Source organism: Mobula birostris, chromosome 8 (assembly GCF_030028105.1).
Source record: "Mobula birostris isolate sMobBir1 chromosome 8, sMobBir1.hap1, whole genome shotgun sequence".
In the NCBI taxonomy this organism is placed as follows: domain Eukaryota; kingdom Metazoa; phylum Chordata; class Chondrichthyes; order Myliobatiformes; family Myliobatidae; genus Mobula; species Mobula birostris.
The window spans coordinates 168,422,184-168,441,861 of NC_092377.1; the positions used below are offsets into that span (position 1 = coordinate 168,422,184).

General features: G+C 43.6%; 1 protein-coding gene across 1 annotated transcript in view; it reads right to left on the minus strand.

Moving 5' to 3' along the window:
• xpo7 (exportin 7) overlaps nucleotides 1-17,835 on the minus strand; it is a 169,539-nt gene extending 151,704 nt beyond the window's left edge. The window contains exon 1 of the mRNA XM_072266817.1: nucleotides 17,752-17,835. Within this exon, the coding sequence (XP_072122918.1) occupies nucleotides 17,752-17,769 (18 nt within the window). The 5' untranslated portion in view covers nucleotides 17,770-17,835. The remainder of the gene's footprint in view (nucleotides 1-17,751) is intronic.
• Nucleotides 17,836-19,678: the final 1,843 nt, after the last annotated feature.

The window sequence follows — 19,678 nt, forward strand, 5'->3', positions numbered from 1 at the left end:
TGTATTGTGAGCAGGTTTGGGCCTCTATTTGGAAAGAATGCTGAAGCTGGAGAAGGTTCAAAGAAGGTTCATGAAAACGTTTCCAGGCTTGTCATATGAAGAGTGTTTGATGGCTCTGGGCCTGTATTCACTAGAATTCAGAAGAAATAGGGGTGATCTCATTGAAACCTATCAAATGAGGAAAGGCCTCGATAGAGTGGATGCTTTCTATGGTGGGGGAGTCGAAGACCAGAGAACACAACCTCAGAATAAAGGGGCATCCTTTTAGAATGGCAATGAGGAGAAATTTGTTTAGCCACAGAGTGGTGAGTCTGTGGAATTCTTGGTCACAGCACAGGCAGCTGTGGAGGTAAAGTCTTTATGTAGATTAAAGGCAGAAGATTGGGGCTGAGGGGAAAATCTAATCACCCATGAGGAAATGGTGGAGCAGACTCGATTGGCCAGATGGCCTAATCTGCTCCTATATCTTATGGTCCTATTAATGATGTGTACCTAATACAGTGGCTACTGAGTGCATATGCCATTAATGACTATGAAACATTTGTAGGTCAATCACACCTTGCTTAAACAACTTTAATCTGCAGCAACATAAGGTGCTCACCAATAGCACAACTACATGTTTGCAGGCATATCTGCAGAAGAGGATGCTCAGTGGATAGTACGCTCATCTCTGCTCAGCAGGACACATACCACAAAGCCACCCAGAGACAATGCAATAGTGTTTGGAGATGCCATCCTCTAGATTTAGCTGGTAGTGTGGAGACATGTTTCTACCAAAGGAAGTGTAAGGTGCTTCTTCTCTTTGCAAACCTACAGGTCACCATTGGGCGCCTGCTTAGTACCCCACCCGCCCACACCAACCACATGACCCTGGTCGGACAGGTGAAGCCATTGGAGCAGGAGGTGGTTGGCCATATGAGGAACTGGTGTATATCATAAGTCCTGGTTATGCAACCACTGACGCCAGACAGACAGTCTCTGAAGAGTATTGATAATGGCTGGGGTCACCCATTTTGTAAAGACACTGCCCAGAAGGAGGCATGGCAAACTACTTCCGTAGAAAACTTTGCCAAGAGCAGTCATGATCATGGATTGACCATGATCACCCATGTCATACACACATAATGATGTAATGAGCCTCTGGATAGAACATGGAAGTAAGAAACCATCTGCCTTCTCTGTGGATGTAAGAGGTCCACTGCACAAATCAAGAAATGAAGGGAGATCTCCATAATGTTTTACTCAATGCTCCTCTGATAACCAACAAAGAGAACAAATTACATTGCCATTCATCCCACGGCTGCTAGTGGGATTGCAGTGATGCACTCACTTTCAAAGCTTGAAGTAATGACAGACATAGCTGTTTTCAATAGGAAGCTGATGTCTTGTTGCAACAAGACTAGAATCAATCACTTGCAACAGTTACTTAGCAAGCTGTTAATTTGGGATCATTTAGCACCTTAAAAGATTGAGAATATTGGTTTACTGGCCTTATCTGATTTGAGATCTCAGCTAAGTAATGGATGCCACATGATTGCTGAGGTATTGTTGGGACCTCTCAAACACTGATGAGCAACTTTCATATTGACTTCTTACCTGTAGAATCTTGCTAAATATAAAATAACTGTGCTTTGTTTTAAAACTAGTTAGTAGCTTTATATATAAAAGACACACAGCTTCAAGGATCAATGTGCTGCCTTTAATTGGCAGTGAAGGATGAGCGCCCATCACTCACACTTGCTGAATTACTCAGAAGCTACAACATTTGTGGACCACAGAAAGGGGTTAAAGTTGCTGCCACTGAGTCATTCAATAACCTTTGTAGAGTGAAACTCTGTTAACCCAGTACACTTGGGGATACAGGTGGTATTGGATGAGAGAACTACTGGATGATATTCCAATCTTTTGAATGTTACTCCAGTCAATACTTCACGTATTCTTCATCCAGTAATCTTCTCCGTGGATTGTCACCTTGTCGCGGTGGAGAAGCTTGTGCGGTCCTGAGATCCCGAGAGCGATGCCATCTGGAGCTATGCTCCTAGGGTCACCCATGGCGGTAAGGTCGGGGGTGAGGTCTCTGACAAAGAACAATCCAACCAAGACCTCAACAGTGGAACAGGCGGACGAAGTTACTTCAAACTCAAAGGCTGTGAAGGCGGATGAAGGCTGCAACAAATCCATCAGCTCCAATCGTCGTGGTTTCCATGCCATTGGAATCAGTTGGTTGATTTGTGAAGTATCGTGTGCTTCTTGGGAGTGCAACATCAAGTACACGTTAAACAAATACACGCACAGGCATCTTCGCTCTGTACGGAATGAAGGCCATCATCCTCGACCTCGAGGGATAGACACAACGATGACGACTTCACGTATCTACTTTTATTTTTTTAAATGTTACACAATTGATTTACACATATTCCAGCAGAGATCATAAGCCACTGAATTCTGTACTGGGTTCGAAGCTGGCCCCTCCCATCAGTACTATCCTGCAGTATTTGCTCCTGGGAATACGAGCTGGATTGTGTTCATCTACGGTTACACTAGTGCGAAATGAGAAACAGGGATAGAATGATTCTGACGAGCGATATAGATAGGTTAAGTGAGTGGGCAACGGTCTGGCAGAAAGAGTACAATGTTGGTAAATCTGAGGTCATCCACTTTGGTAAGAAAAATGGAAGAGCAGATTATTGTATAAATGGTAAAAGACTGCAGCATGCTGCTGTGCAGAGGGACTTGGGAGTGCTTGCAAAAGTTTGGTTTGCAGGTGCAGCAGGCGATCAAAAAGGCAAATGGAATGTTGGCCTTCATGCTAGAGGGATTGAATTTAAGAGCAGGGAGGTTGTGCTGCAACTGTACAAGGTACTGGTGATGCCACATCTGGAGTACTGGGTGCAATTCTGGTCTTCTTACTTGAGGAAGGTTGTACTGGCCTTGGAGGCTGAGCAGAGGAGGTTGATTCCAGAGATGAGGGGGTTAGACTATGAGGAGAGATTGAGTCACCTGGGACTGTATTCCCTCGAATTCAGAAGGATGAGAGATCTTATAAAAACATATAAAATGTAATTATAAAAGGGATAGATAAGATAGAGGCAGGAAAGTTGTTTCCACTAGTTGGTGAGACTAGAACTAGGGAACATAGCCTCAAGATTCGGGGGAGTAAATTTAGGACAGAGATGAGGAGGAACTGCTTTTCCCAAAGAGTGGTGAATCTGTGGAATTCTCTGCCCAATGAATTCTCTGCCCAATGAAGCAGTGGAGGCTACTTCAGTAAATATATTTAAGACAAGGTCGGATAGATTCTGTATAGTAGAGGAATTAAAGGTTAAGGGGAAAAGACAGATAGGTGGAGATGAGTCCATGGTTAGATAAGCATGATCTTATTGAACGGTGGAGTAGGCTCGACAGGCCAGATGGCCAACTCTTTCTCCTATTTCTTGTGTTCTTATGAGAGAAACATACAGGTTAAATGAAGCTTAAGTCGCTGGTTCCACGTGAAAAAATTACAGTTCCTTTCTTCAATATATATCTGAAGTTCAAAGTGTGGAAACTCAAGTTTTGCAGCATCCAAAAAGAATATTATTGTTGGATGAAATTTATTAATTTGAGCCACGACTTTCTTTTGGACACTCCGCAACACCTAATACCTGCCAGAAATATGGTGACCTTCCCCAATGACCGTTCTTTCAGTTTGGCAACAATATCTTTCTGATTTGGGTCCCAGTCAATGGAATGACGTTGCAGGAGAGCAGCATCCATCATTAAGGACCCCACTATGTGGGCCACGCTCTCTTCTTGCTGCCATCAGGAAGAAGGTACAGCACCCCAACACCAAACTTATTTCACAACCTACGGACTTAGTCAATTCATGTTCTCAATATTTATTATTATTATTATGCTCTTCCCCCCTCTTGGTACATGCAGTTTATTGTCTTTTGCACAATGCTTGTTTGTCCATCAATGTTGTGTGTATTTTTTCATAGATTCTATTATATTTCTTTGTATTCAAAGATCAAAGTAAATTTTATTATCAAAGTAAATTTTATTATCAAAGTACATATACGTCATCATACACAACCCAGTGATTCATTTTCCTGCAGGCATACTCTGTAAATCTATAGAATAGTTACTGTAACAGGATCAATGAAGGATCAACTAGAGTGCAGAAGACAACAAAATGTACAAATGCAACAATAAATAAATAGCAAAAAATAATGAGAACATGAGATAATGAGATAAAGAGGCCTTATAGTGAGATCAGTAGTTGTGGGAAGATCTCAATGGGTGGGCAAGTGAGTGTAGTTAACCCCTTTTGTTTAAGAACCTGATGGTTATGGCAGTAACTGCTCTTGAACATGTTGGTGCGAGTTCTCAGGCTCCTATATCTTCTACCTGATGAAAGCAGCAAGAAAACAATGTGGCCTGGGTGGTGGGGATCCCTGATGATGGATGCCGTGTTTCATGTAGGTGTGCACAATGGTTGGCAGGATTTTCCGTTCAAAGGCATTGGTGTTTCCATACCAGGCCGTGATGCCGCCAGACAATACACTCTCCAACACAAATCTACAGAACTTTGGCAAAGTTTTAGATGTCATATCGAATTTCCAGACTCCCAAGGAAGCAGAGGCACTGCCATGCTTTTGTCACAATTGTACTTAAATGTGAATACCCTCAAATAAGTGAATTTCAGGGTAGCATATGGTGATATGGTGAGATATGGATACTTTGATAATAAATTTACTTTGTACAGGTTTCTGCATGAAGGGTACATCTAGAAACCCAGGATAGTGCAAAAGGATTTATCTTAGCCCAAGTGTGGGGTACTGTTCTGTAACAGAAAAATCAGAAGTCTGGAGTTGGTGGCCAACATAATTTGGATCAGCTTCCGTAATTCTTGCTTTGCAAATAACATCTTCATTATGTAAATGAGAAAGTACGTTTTAAGATTTTCACCATTACACTGAAACAGCAAGGCCAAATTTTTGAGAATTTAGATTTTCAAATGATGGTGAGGACAATATGAGTGAGGTTGATGTTCTGGAGCATGCTGATACTAAGGGAGAGGAGGTGTTGGAGCTGTTAAAATACATTAGGACAGATAAGTCCCCGGGGCCTGATGGAATATTCCCCAGGCTGCTCCACGAGGCGAGAGAGGAGATTGCTGCAACTCTGGCTAGGATCTTTCTGTCCTCGTTGTCCACGGGAATGGTATCGGAAGATTGGAGGGAGGAGAATGTTGTCCTCTTGTTCAAAAAAGGTAGTAGGGATAGTCCGGGTAATTATAGACCAGTGAGCCTTACGTCTGTGGTGGGAAAGCTGTTGGAAAAGATTCTTAGGGATAAAATCTATGAGCATTTAGAGAATCATGGTCTGATCAGGAACAGTCAGCATGGCTTTATGAAGGGCAGATCGTGTCTAACAAGCCTGATAGAGTTCTTTGAGGAGGTGACCAGGAATATAGATGAGGGTAGTGCAGTGGATGTGATCTATATGGATTTTAGTAAGGCATTTGACAAGGTTCCACACGGTAGGCTTATTCAGAAAGTCAGAAGGCATGGGATCCAGGGAAGTTTGGTCAGGTGGATTCAGAATTGGCTTGCCTGCAGAAGGCAGAGGGTGGTGGTGGAGGGAGTACATTCAGATTGGAGGATTGTGACTAGTGGTGTCCCACAAGGATCTGTTCTGGGACCTCTACTTTTCGTGATTTTTATTAACGACCTGGATGTGGGGGTAGAAGGGTGGGTTGGCAAGTTTGCAGACGACACAAAGGTTGGTGGTGTTGTAGATAGTGTAGGGGATTGTCGAAGATTGTAGAGAGACATTGATAGGATGCAGAAGTGGGCTGAGAAGTGGCAGATGGAGTTCAACCCGGAGAAGTGTGAGGTGGTACACTTTGGAAGGACAAACTCCAAGGCAGAGTACAAAGTAAACAGCAGGATACTTGGTAGTGTGGAGGAGCAGAAGGATCTGGGGGTACATGTCCACAGATCCCTGAAAGTTGACTCACAGTGGAAAGGGTAGTTAAGAAAGCTTATGGGGTGTTAGCTTTCATAAGTCGAGGGATAGAGTTTAAGAGTCGCGATGTAATGATGCAGCTCTATAAAACTCTGGTTAGGCCACACTTGGAGTACTGTGTCCAGTTCTGGTCGCCTCACTATAGGAAGGATGTGGAAGCATTGGAAAGGGTACAGAGAAGATTTACCAGGATGCTGCCTGGTTTAGAGAGTATGCATTATGATCAGAGTTTAAGAGAGCTAGGACTTTACTCTTTGGAGAGAAGGAGGATGAGAAGAGACATGATAGAGGTGCACAAGATAATAAGAGGAATAGATAGAGTGGATAGCCAGCGCCTCTTCCCCAGGGCACCACTGCTCAATACAAGAGGACATAGCTTTAAGGTATGGGGTGGGAAGTTCAAGGGGGATATTAGAGGAAGGTTTTTTACTCAGAGAGTGGTTGGTGCGTGGAATGCACTGCCTGAGTCAGTGGTGGAGGCAGGTACACTAGTGAAATTTAAGAGACTACTGGACAGGTATATGGAGGAATTTAAGGTGGGGGGTTATATGGGAGGCAGGGTTTGAGGGTCGGCACAACATTGTGGGCCAAAAGGCCTGTACTGTGCTGTACTATTCTATGTGCTATGTTCAACTAGATTTGGGCTAAAGCAGGGGTTCCTAACCTAAGGTCCATGGACCCCTCACATAAAAAAGGTTGGAAACCCCTGAGCTAAGGTTTGAGATGGGAGCAAGTTGTGGCCACTTCTGCTATAAACTCTATCAGGCTTGTCCCAGTAATGCAAATACAGGCAGATACTTGCAGTGAGCTTCAACCCCAAGCACTGGAGGAATAAACTGCACCTGTAAACCTTTAGGCAAAATACAGAAAGTTGGTTTGGATTGCAATCTAATTTGAAAATTTTAAGATGAAAAATAATCCACTGAAAGCTGCAAAGCACAGACTTTCATAAACTTATGGATGAGTAATCTGGAGGCCTGACTTTAAAAAAATCAGAAACACAAGTTTAAATCCTATTCTGATAGCTGAGGAATTTAAAATAGTTTAATTAAATAATCAGTAATTAAAAATTTTTAAAAACTATCATAGAAATTATAAAACAGTTGAAGGTTGTAAATCCTGATTATTCACCAATCTCCTTCAGGGGAAGTTTCCAAAACTGTACCTACTTGGGCCAAACTGTCATTGCAGACCTACAGCAGCACGGCTGGCTTTGAACTCCTATTGTAATGGGTCAGCAAGTCATTCAGTTCTGCCAATATTCTATGACAAAACGGAGTATAACCTAAAAACACCACGTTATATCAGTTTCAGAAATGGCAGAGTAACTGTGAGCTTAAAATCTTACAAAGTCCTCCTAGTGAACACCTTCAGGCTATCACAAACAACAGAAAATTTGCAGATGCTGGAAGGGTCTTGACCCAAAATGTTGACTGTACTCTTTTCCATTGATGCTGCCTGGCCTGCTGAGTTCCTCCAGCATTTTGTGTGTGTTACAAAATGCTATCATGTAGCTCTTCCTAAAATGGCGCCGCATACCGCTGCCATGTTGCAAGTTCCATTCCAAATCTACAGTATACTACTAATTTCTACAATTTTCTTAGCATTTTCTGTTCAAGTAGCTGATAGTCACATCAGATACCATAGACTGACCCTTCTGTACATCAGAAAGATGGCATTTACCCACTATGTGCCGCCTGTCCTACACTAGGAACCCCTGCTTACACAATCCATGGGAGACTCATCTCTTACACCGCCACCACCTCAGAAGAAGCACCGGAGGCGAGAGACAAGGGCTAGCATCCTGGTGAGGCTTAGATGGCGTGCAAATCGGCCACTACTCCCTGGCATACTCCTGGCTAATGCTCAGTCCCTGGATAACAAGCTTTGTGAACTGAGAGCCAGAATCTCCTGTCAGTGGGAAACAAAGGAATGCAACGTTTCGTATTTCGTGGAGATCTGGCTGACGGAGGAGATAACGGATCATGCCATCGAGCCCTCTGGGTCCTCCCTGTTCCGGGCAGACAGGTCGAGAAACCTCATTGGGAAGGGTGAAGGAGGAGGGGTATGCTTCATGGTCAACAATGCCTGGTGTGACCCCCAGAATGTGCATGCACTCAAATCCTTTTGTTCCCCAGATCTGGAATACCTGGTGCTGCTGTGCAGACCTTACTGGCTGCCTAGGGAGTTCATGGCTGTTATCATCACAGCGGTAAAGGCTGATACTGACCTGGCTCTCAAGGAACTGTACGAGACCATCAACATGATGGAGACTTCACACCCAGAGGCTGCCTTCAACATCGCCGGTGACTTTAATCGAGAGTCGCTGATGAAAGTCTCTCCAAAGTTTTCTCAACACATCCAGGTGAGCGCTCATGAAGACAAGATACTTGACCAATGTTACACTCCCTTCCGCAACACTTACAAAGCTCTCCTTCGCTCAGCTTTTAGAAAATCAGGTCACTTTTCGATCCTGCTTTTGCCGACGTACAGGCAGAAGCTGAAACAAGAGGCGGTCATAGTTAAAACCGCCCACTGTTGGTTTGACCAATCCACCACCATGCTGCAGGACTGCTTCGATGACGTCGACTGGAATGTCTTTCCTGATGAGCTTGTCTCCAAGTTCACTGATGAGAGTCATGTGCTTCATCCAGAAGTGCATCGACCATGTTGACCCCCCAGAAGTCGGTCAGGATCTTCCCAAACCAGAAATCTTGGATTAATAGCTCTGTGCGAGCAGCACTTACCGCGTGCCATAGAGTTTACACTGCTAGCGATCAGCAGGAGCTCAAGAAAAGCAGCTATGAACTGCGCAAAGCTATCAAGGATATGAAACAATATAGGGACAAGATTGAGACAAGATTCACAACGAATAGCACAAGTGACTTGTGGCAAGGGCTGCATACCATCGCAAACTTCAAAGGCAAACATAGTGGTACCACCAACTTCACGGCCTCTCTCCCAGATGAGTTCAATTGCTTTTATGCTCAGTTCGATGTCGCTAACTCTGAACCTCCGAGGAGGAAAGCCACCGCTACAACCAGCAACCTGGTCATCTCTGAGGCACGCAGATGTTTCCAACAAGTGGACAGTCACAAGGCTGCAGGACCAGATGGCATCCCAGGGCGAGTACTCAGGATGTGTGCAACACAACTGGCAGGTGTGTTTACTGACATTTTTAATCTCTCCCTCTCCCAGTGTAGAGTGCCCTCCTGCTTCAAATTATGCAGCATTGTCCCTGTACCAAAAAAGACCAAGGTAATATGCCTGAACAACTGGCGTCCTGTCACACTCACCTCAATAACAAGCAAATGCTTTAAAAGGCTGGTCAAGGATTACACCTGCAGCATGCTACCACCCAAACTGGACCCCCTACAATGAGCCTACCGACACAACCGATCGACAGGTGACACAATAGCCACTGCTCCACATACCGTCCTTACACATCTGGAGAAGAAGGATGCTTATGAGAGAGCACTGTTCCTGGACTACAGTTCAGCATTCAACACCATAGGTCCATCCAGGCTCGACAAGAAGCTCAGAGACCTCGGCTTTGACCCTGCTTTGTGCAGCTGGATCCTGGACTTCCTGTCAGATCACCAGCAAGTGGTAAGAGTGGGCTCCCTCATCTCCACCCCTCTGACTCTGCTAATTAAATTTGCCGTCCACACTACATTCATTGGCCTTATCTCAAACAATAACGAGGTGGCTTACAGGGAAGAAGTCATTTCTCTGACACAATGGAGTCAAGAAAACAACCTCTCCTTCAATGTCGCAAAAACAAAGGAGTTAGTTGTGGATTACAGGAGGCTAACCCCTATTGGCATCAATGGATCTGGGGTTGAGAGGGTAAACAGCTTTAAGTTCCTCAGCATCCACATCACCAAGGATCTCACGTGGTCTGTACACACCAACTGTGTGGTGAAAAAGGCACAACAGCGCCTCTTTCATTTCAGACAGTTGAGGAAGTTTGGTATGGACCCAAAATCCTAAGAACTTTCTACAGGGACATATTTGAGAGCATCCTGACTGGCTGCATCATTGCCTGGTATGGGAACTGTACCTCCCTTAATCGCATGACTCTGCAGAGAGTGATGCGGACAGCCCAGCGCATCTGTAGTTGTGAACTTCAATGATTCAGGACATTTACAAGGACAGGTGTGTAAAAAGGGCCTGTAGGATCATTGGGGACCCAAGTCACCCCAACCACAACCTATTCCAGCTGCTACCATCCAGGAAACGGTACCACAGCATGAAAGCCAGGACCAACAGGCTCTGGGACACCTTCTTCCACCAGGCCATCAGACTTGATTAACTCACACTGTACTCTATATTACATTGACTGTTCTATTTATTATAAATTATTATAAATTACTATGATTGCACATTTAGACGGCGACGTAATGTAAAGATTTTTAATCATGTATGTGAAGGATGTAAGAAACAAAGTCAATTCAAATCAGTTTGCAAATACTGTCACACACCCTCAAAGTCCTAGAATATTTCCCAGTCAGTAAGAATTTCGGCAGAGGCTTCTTTATGTGTACAGCACTGATGTTATACAACCTGGACATGTAGGTGATCCCTATAAGTAAAGGTTATTCAGGTGCGAGAAAGAACATAACGGCTATGGCATGGAAACAGGCCCTTTGACCCAACTCACACAGGGTTATGTTCAAGTACACTGAGGGTTACACTATAACAGATTGATCAGTTCATTCCTAAGCTGAAAATTCAACGCACTTACTTCACTTTCGGGTCTTGTGCCTTTTTCACCTTGTTTGTATCATTAATTTTGGTTGGCTTCCGTCTGATGGCTTTGCAATTGCATCTCATATATAATATGCAGCTTACCAAAGGATCTACCACTAAGAAAACAGATGAGAAAGGCAGAGCATCTTGCCATCATTCACATTACCATTCCATGTTAACCACTTCTCTCAACTACCCCAAGATCTGGGTACTAATCGTCTATTAAGCTAAAAGATAATACTTAGAATCACTATTAATAATTACTCACTCTACACTGGTAAGGTTACAAAACTTTACCAACTTTTAAATGTGTTCTCTCCAGAACAGCGAAAGATTAAAGTTAACAGAAACCTCTGACAATACAAGTACAAAGTGCTGGAAATCCAGCGAAACACACACAAAATACTGACATAACTCAGTAGGTCAAGCAGCATTTTGTGTGTGTGTTCCACTGACAATATGGTCCAGTTACTACAAAAAAATTCTATCCACAAAACCAGACCAGATGGTGGAATATTATTCAATGAAATCACAACACATTCAGCAATCCCATTTAACAAAAAGAAGGAATGTCTTCTTAAAGCACGTGCAAAATTTCCTTGTTTCTCTCAAGTTTAAACGTTCAGAGAATGTAAAAACATCCCTTTCATTACTTCCAACAAATTTGATACTTGGCCTTCACACCTGTATGAAAAGATAGTAATCTACACATTTGAGTTGAAGGTTGAAAGTAAATTTATTATGGAAGTACATATATGTCACCATATAAAACTGTGAGATTCATTTTCTTGAGGGCATACCCAATAAATCTAAAGAAAAACAACCACAACACAGTCAATGTAAAGGCTGACTTATACTTGTGCGTCAACTCGACGCCGTAACCTACGCAAGTGACCTACACGCGTTGTGAGCACTTATACTTGTGTGTTGGTGTGTCTGTGTTGCTCTGCAATTCCCACACATCACGCATGTGCACATGCCTGCCCGTGCAAGGCTTCATGGTCATGGTAGTCTTCCTCGGGAAAAACGAGAAGCAAGCATCTTTTTCCGTAAAAGCGAAATGTGTCCTCCATAATTTCGGAAGTCTGTAAAGCTTTATGAACAGCATTGCAGCTAGAGTTCCTTCCCTGCCCTTCAGTCGGCCAATGGGAAGCTACTGCAGCGTAGGAGGAAAAGCGATGCTACCAAGCAGACCAATCACAGCTGCTGCGGTCTGCGTTGCCGCGACGCGTAGTTACATTTTGGGAGAGGTGCACGTCAGGCTATGGCATAGGGATCCGCGTAGGCACTGCGTATCTACGGCGTCGAGTTGACGCAGAAGTATAAATCAGCCTTAAGACCGTACCAACTAGGCCATTCAGAATGCAGAAAATAACAAACAGTGCAAACACAAAAAGAAAGAAATAATAAAAAGGCCATAAGATATAGGAGCAGAAGCAGGCCATTTGGCCCATCGAGACTGCTCCGCTATTCAATCATGGGCTGATCCAATTCTTCCAGTCATCCCCACTCCCCTGCCTTCTCCCCATACCCTTTGATGCCCTGGCTAATCAAGAACCTATCTATCTCTGCCATAAATGCACCCAATAACTTGGCCTCCATAGCTGCTCGTGGCAACAAATTCCACAGATTTACCACCCTCTGACTAATTTCTCTGCTTCTCTGTTCTAAATGGACATCCTCCAATCTTGAAGTCGTGACCTCTTGTCCTAGACTCCCCTACCATGGAAAATAACTTTGCCATATCTAATCTGTTCAGGCCTTTTAACATTTGGAATATTTCTATGAGATTTCCTCCCCCCCCCCCATTCTCCTGAACTCCAGGGAATACAGCCCAAGAGCTACCAGACATCCCTCATATAACCCTTTCACTCCTGGAATCATTCTCATAAATCTTCTCTGAACCCTCTCCAATGGCAGTATATCCTTTCTAAAATAAGGAGCCCAAAATGGCATACAATACTCACGAGTGCCTTACAGAGCCTCCACATCACATCCCTGCTGTTATATTCTACACCTCTAGAAATGAATGCTAACATTGTATTCACCTTCTTCACCACCAACTCAACCTGCAGGTTAACCATTAGGGTATCCTGCACAAGGACTTCCAAGTCCCTTTGTGTCTCTGCATTTTGAACTCGCTCCCCCATCTGAATAATAGTCTACCCATTTATTTCTTCCACCAAAGTTCATGACCATACACTTTCCAATATTGTATTTCATTTGCCACTTCTTTGTCCATTCCCCTAAACTATCTAAATCTATCTGCAAGCTCTCTATTTCCTCAACACTACCCACTCCTCCATCTATCTTTCTATCATCGGCAAATTTAGCCACAAATCCATTAATCCCATAGCCCAAATCATTGACGTACATCATAAAAAGCAGTGATTTGGACTACGGGATTAATAAACAATAAATATTGAGAACATGAGATGAAGAGTCATTGAAAGTGGGTCCATTGTTTGTGGGAACATTTCAATGATGGGGCAATAATGAAGGACTCCAATTAAAAAAAAGATACAAGAGTCGAGAACAGAGTCTGATATTTAAGGCCAAGATTCTGGTTCATATTCTGCATGCTGTCAGACAATGAGCATGATATTGCCCACTGGTAATCACCATTAGTACCAATCCAGCTCCATCATCTCCGTCCTTACAGCCAATTCATCCAATCATACCCACAATCATGTCAGGGCCTTAATATCTGTATCTTTTCAAGCCAAACTGAAACAAACAGTACTGAGGCTGAACTTCATAACAACAGGAATATCTAAGTCTTGCTGTGAGCCTATTCAGCCTTTCTGCAAAATTCCCTTTCAGATTTAGTCTTTCAAAGATTGAGTTGTTTCACCTTGCATTTGACAAGTTGTTAGATGCTGATATTGGTGGTGATAATATCTCCTGCTTCTGAGTCAGAAAAAGTTCAAAAAGGTTCAAAGGCTCATTTATCAAAGTATACAACTCCGAAATTCGTCAATTCACTAGGTAGCCATGAAACCAAGAATGAAAAGAAAGGCAGCATGATTACCAACCCCCAAATCCCTCCTCCCACACAAACAAAAATGAATGAAATGGGACCAAGTACATTGACCCCCAAATCCCTCTTCCTGCACAAAAGTAGTAACAATCTAAACAACAGGAATTCTGCAGATGCTGGAAATTCAAGCAACACACATAAAAGTTGCTGGTGAACACAGCAGGCCAGGCAGCATCTCTAGGAAGAGGTGCAGTCGACGTTTCAGGCCGAGACCCTTCGTCAGGACTAACTGAAGGAAGAGTGAGTAAAGGATTTGAAAGCTGGAGAGGGAGGGGGAGATCCAAAATGATTTCTCCCTCTGTCCCTCTGAATATACCCCTTGCCCATCCTCTGGGTCCCCCCCCCTTCTTTCTTCCTGGACCTCCTGTCCCATGATCCTCTCGTATCCCTTTTGCCTATCACCTGTCCAGCTCTTGGCTCCATCCCTCCCCCTCCTGTCTTCTCCTATCATTTTGGATCTCCCCCTCCAACTTTCAAATCCCTTACTCACTCTTCCTTCAGTTAGTCCTGACGAAGGGTCTTGGCCTGAAACGTCGACTGCACCTCTTCCTACAGATGCTGCCTGGCCTGCTGCGTTCACCAACAACTTTTATGTGTGTTGCAACAATCTAAATTTATATTTTTGGACATGTAGAGACACTACAGTGTCTTTAGGAAATTGTACTCTACTTGACCTCTCAAGTGAACATAAACAAAACCAGGTGATATTCAGAGAAAAGGAAAGTAATTCCCTGATATCTTAACTATACTTATTGTTCGATCAACTACCTTGACCAAGGTAGATCATTCATCTCAGTGTCATGCAAGATCACAATACACAAATTAACCAGAAGACACAGGAGGAGAACAATGACATTCGGCCCATTGAGTCTGTTCCACAATTCCACCATGGTTGATTTATTTTCCCTCTCAACCCCATTCTCCTGTCTTCTCCCCATACCCTTTGACACCCTGACTAATCAACCTCTGCTTTAAATATTCCCAATGACTTGGCCTGTGGCAATGCAGTTTCACCACCTTCATCTGTTAATGTGCAGATTACATCACAACAATACACCAGAACTAGTTCACCAATTAAAAGCCCTTTAAAGAGGTTAGAGTATTTAATTGTACAGCCTATTCACAGTAGATCCAAGGTACAACTCTATTTACCCAACATCCCCAAATCCTCCACTATTCGGCTAAATCTAAATCACAGGTTTAAAGTAACTACTAATCTAAAATAACTTGCTATTTGTCAAAGATAGCTCCAAATTCCTACTCTTGCATGCTGAAATACACCCAAATTTTTTCCCTAATGAGATAGAATAGGAGCCTGCTTACTTATCATCAGTCCAGCTTACAAGAGGATAAATCATATGGGATTGCTGTATCTCTGCTGGAATTTTGATGCTGGCATTCCACCATTCTGCTTACTTGCTGTACTAAATTCAGATTCCAGCACCAAACCTAGTCTAAAATTTACAGACTATGCCCCCAATTTGCAAAGAAAAAAGCAGTTTTATAATAGTTTATAAAACTATGATGTACAGAGAGTAGACATCCTGAATCCACACTCAGTGGCCATTTTATTAGGGGCCTCCTGTACCTAATAAAGTGGTCACCGAGTGTATGTTTGTGGTCTTCTGCTGCCACAGCCCATCCACTTCAAGGTTCTACGTGTTGTGTATTCAGAGATGCTCTTCTGCACACCACTGTTGTAACAAGTGGTTATTTGAGTTACTGTTCCTGTGTATAATCACAGGTGGTGACAAATCAGCATATAGGAGGGAGATTGACAACCTGGCTGAGTGCTGCCACAACAACCACCTCTCACTCAATGTCAGCAAGACCAAGGAGCTGATCATTGACTTCAGGAGGAGAAAATCAGAGGTCCATAAGCCAATCCTCACTGAGGGATCTGAGAGCTGGAGAGGGTCAGCAACTTTAAATTCCTTGGTGTTATCATTTCAGAGGATCTAAGTATTTAAGTGCAATTACAAAGAAGCACAGCAGTCCTTCTACTTCCTTAGAAGTTTGCAAAGGTTCGGCATGACCTGAAAAAAATTGACAAACTTCTACAGATGTGTGGTGAAGAGTATATTAAGTAGTTGCATCACCGCTTGGTATGGAAACACCAATGCCCTTGACCAACAAAATCCTGCAAAATGTAGTGGATATTGCCCAGTCCATCATGGGTAAAGTCCTCCTCTCCACTAAGCAGTTATTATCCCTCAACCATCAGGCTCTTGAACCAGTGTGGATAATAAAACATCATTCCACACCACAGTTTGAACACCTGTAATATTTTGTGGCAATTTATACTCCTGAAAGCCCCAATACAGTGGTGCACATTTTGAACATGCGTTCTAGTCATTTGTACTCAGGTGAATCAATATAACAGTGTTATGCATAGTTCTATTGCTACCTTAATGTTTCGATGCAGTAAGCAATAATGGGTGAGCTCGCCTTTCCCTCCATAAAGAAGCTTTGTCCTTCCAAATGTCAAGTAAGCTGTTCCACAACTGATTACAGTGTGGCAGGCTCAGGGTTAAGGATACAAAGCAATATCTTTGTTAAAATATACCTCAAAAATAATTTCAATGCTGAAAAAAAGAGCTCAGGTCTAATATTCATCTTGGACATCTTTGCTATCAAGGTCTGAAGGAAAAACAAAACCCTCAAAGGAGAAAGGAGAATATCAGAAATGTTTCTACATTTATATTTATTGATAGTTAGCACAGACTAGATGGGCCAAAGGACCTGCTTCTATGCTGTGGTGTTCTACGGCTTTACGATATCCTGTTCATCAAAGGTTACAAAATAAAAATAAAACATTCAAGATATGCCACATCCTTGGAAGGAGAAACATTAATGTGTCAGACCTTGTGCCCTTTGCAAGATGTTTGAGGCATTCAACATCAAGGAGGCTAGATGGAGATGGAAGAATAATATGTAAATTAATAAAATCTGCACCATTGCTTTTTTTTTTACAGCTAAGCATGTGCAAAAAAAAGGCCAGAAAATAAGACACTTAAATAACTTACTTCCAAACTAATATTTACATTGCATCTGAACAGTTATTTCCAGCACAACATAATGGGCTGAAGTGCCTGTTCTTGTGTTGTACTGTTTCATGTTATGGAAGCTGCTTAAATATGCAATTATACAACGAAAGAAAATGTATCTAGAAAAAAAACAGAATGAAAATATACTGTCATACAGAGAAGAAACTTTGGGAGAGTGAGCCTGAACCAAAGAGGTGAAACTCAGCATACTTATCACCTTTTAAAAATACGAATTCATATTTTGATCTATTAAACTAAAATAACATAATCAAAAAGTCCGGGCAACGAAAAATATCTAAATGTAAAAAAAACTCCTTCTGATGCCAATATTACAGTGTTTTCTCTCTAAAGCTGCATCAAAAGAGCCCTTTCCTACAAGTATCTCGTGCTTAAGTTAGTTTGATGAATTGTGAGTGTTGTCCTGTTGCACGACCAACTCAATGGGGCTACTCTGCTCTCGGCCCGAGGTTGCAGGCTCCGATGAGTGTGAGCCGAGCAGCCCTCGGGCTTTCAGCGTTGATTATGGAATTGTAAACTCCAAGCAGCAAGGGCAGCCCTCACCCGCAGGCACCAAAATAACGTGCAATTCCTGCAGCTGCAGCAACAATCCAGGGGCCTGGAGGAGGGCGGAGGGTGCCCCGGCACCATCCATGCAGACTGTGTTTATTTACATCAGCTGCCCCGAGCCCCAGGAGCCATCTGCAGCCCAGGCTCAGCACGGTTACCCCGGCAACCCCCCGTCCGCGGGCCTCGATGCTCTGCCGCTGTCGCTCTGGCCTCACATTCGCGCCCCGCCCACGATAAGGGAGCTCACTGTGGACACAGCAACACCCCGGCGCAGCGCCCGGACCTGGCGATTTCCGCCGCCCCCTCGGAGCTTCCCGACTCCATCACTCTTACCTGCACATGATCCGCCATTTTCCTCCATTCATGCTCGCCTCAGTAACGCGCCTGCGCACTACCTGCCCTCCGCGCTCATCCGCGTTTTTGCGCCTGCGCAGTACTCGGGTCCCGGCAGTCGCTTCGAATCCAACCGTTTACTATCCATGCGTAGTACACGGCAGCCCGGACTACTGTCGGCAACGACAATTTTCACCGTCCACCTGCCGCACTTCACTGCCGGGGAAGCGCCTGCGTATAAGTCCAGCCGTTGACGGAACGGTCTCCTCCTGCCTTGAATGCTGAGGTTGGTCGCCGCAGCGTGGCGCGCCGCTCTGCCCCCGTCACGTGGATGAAGTCGCCATGTGGCTCCGGGCGCCGGTATCATGTGTAGGGTCCGGCTGCATGTGCAAAGTTGTCAGATTGCAGCTTTTAATTCTGCAAAGAATCGAATAATGCAGTTCAGCTTAGAGAACATTTGACAAGCGGCATGAAAATTTCCAAGCTTGAAATGTCCCAAAATTCTTGAGATTGGCGGCAGTTCAATCACCTCAATATATGTGATTTAAATTAAATAGCAAAGAACATAATATTGGCCAAGGTAAAGCTGCAGGCGCTGCGTTGTGAAATTAACACAGGAAATGCTGGAAACACCCAGCCGATCGGGCAGCTTCTGTGGAAGGAGAGACTTTGGTCACTGTTACATGTGGTTTTTCATGGGTTCTATTGCATACCCTTATTTTCCTGTGGGTGCCTACAAGAAAGTGAATATCAAGGTTGTATATAGTATACATCATCATTAACATTATGTGTTGAGTCATATGACAGGGGGGGGATCACAGTCTTTCCATGACCATGATTGTTCTTGGCAATTTTTTCTACAGGTATAGTTTACCATTACCTTCTGGGCAGTGTCTTTACAAGACGGGTGACCTCAGCCATTATCAATACTCTTCACAGATTGTTTGCCTGGCGTCAGTGGTCACATAACTAGGACTTGTGATCTGCACCAGCTACTCATATGACTATCCACCACCTGCTCCCATGGCTTCACATGACCCTGATCCCTGGGGAGGAGGATGATAAGAAGGAGCCCAAGGGTGACCTGTTTTGCCCAAGGGTGACCTGTATGCCAGTGGAGGGGAGAGTGCCTTACATCTCCTTTATAGAGATGTATCTCCCAAATACAGTATCCTCTGGGACCCTTCATTAGAATGAAAATAAAGAGAATTTTTAAAAAATGATTACATCACATTTACATGAAAACACACAGTGAAGTGCATTGTTCGCATTAACAACCAACGCAACCTAAGGATGTGTTGGGGCAGCCTGCAAGTGTCACCACACTTCCGATGTGAACATCGCACATCCACAACTTACCCTAACTGTGGGCCTTTGGACCGTGGGAGGAAACCAGAGCACTGAGAAGAAACCCACGTGGTCACGGGGAAACGTACAAACTCCTTACAGACAGCAAAGGGATTGAACCAATCAGAATCAGGTTTATTATCACCGGCATGTGACGTGAAATTTGTTAACTTAGCAGCAGCAGTTCAATGCAATACATAATCTAGCAGAGAGAGAAAATAATAATAATACGTAAAATAAAACATCATAATAATAAATAAACAAGTAAATCAATTATGTATATTGAATAGATTTAAAAAACGTGCAAAACAGGAATACTGTATATTTAAAAAAAGTGAGGTAGTGTCCAAAGTTTCATTGTCCATTTAGGAATCGGATGGCAGAAGGGAAGAAGCTGTTCCTGTATCGCTGAGTGTGTGTCTTCAGGCTTCTGTACCTCCCACCTGATGGTAACAATGAGAAAAGTGCATGCCCTGGGTGCTGGAGGTCCTTAATAATGGACGCTGCCTTTCTGAGACACCGCTCCCTAAAGACGTCCTGGGTACTTTGTAGGATAGTGCCCAAGATGGTGCTGACTAAA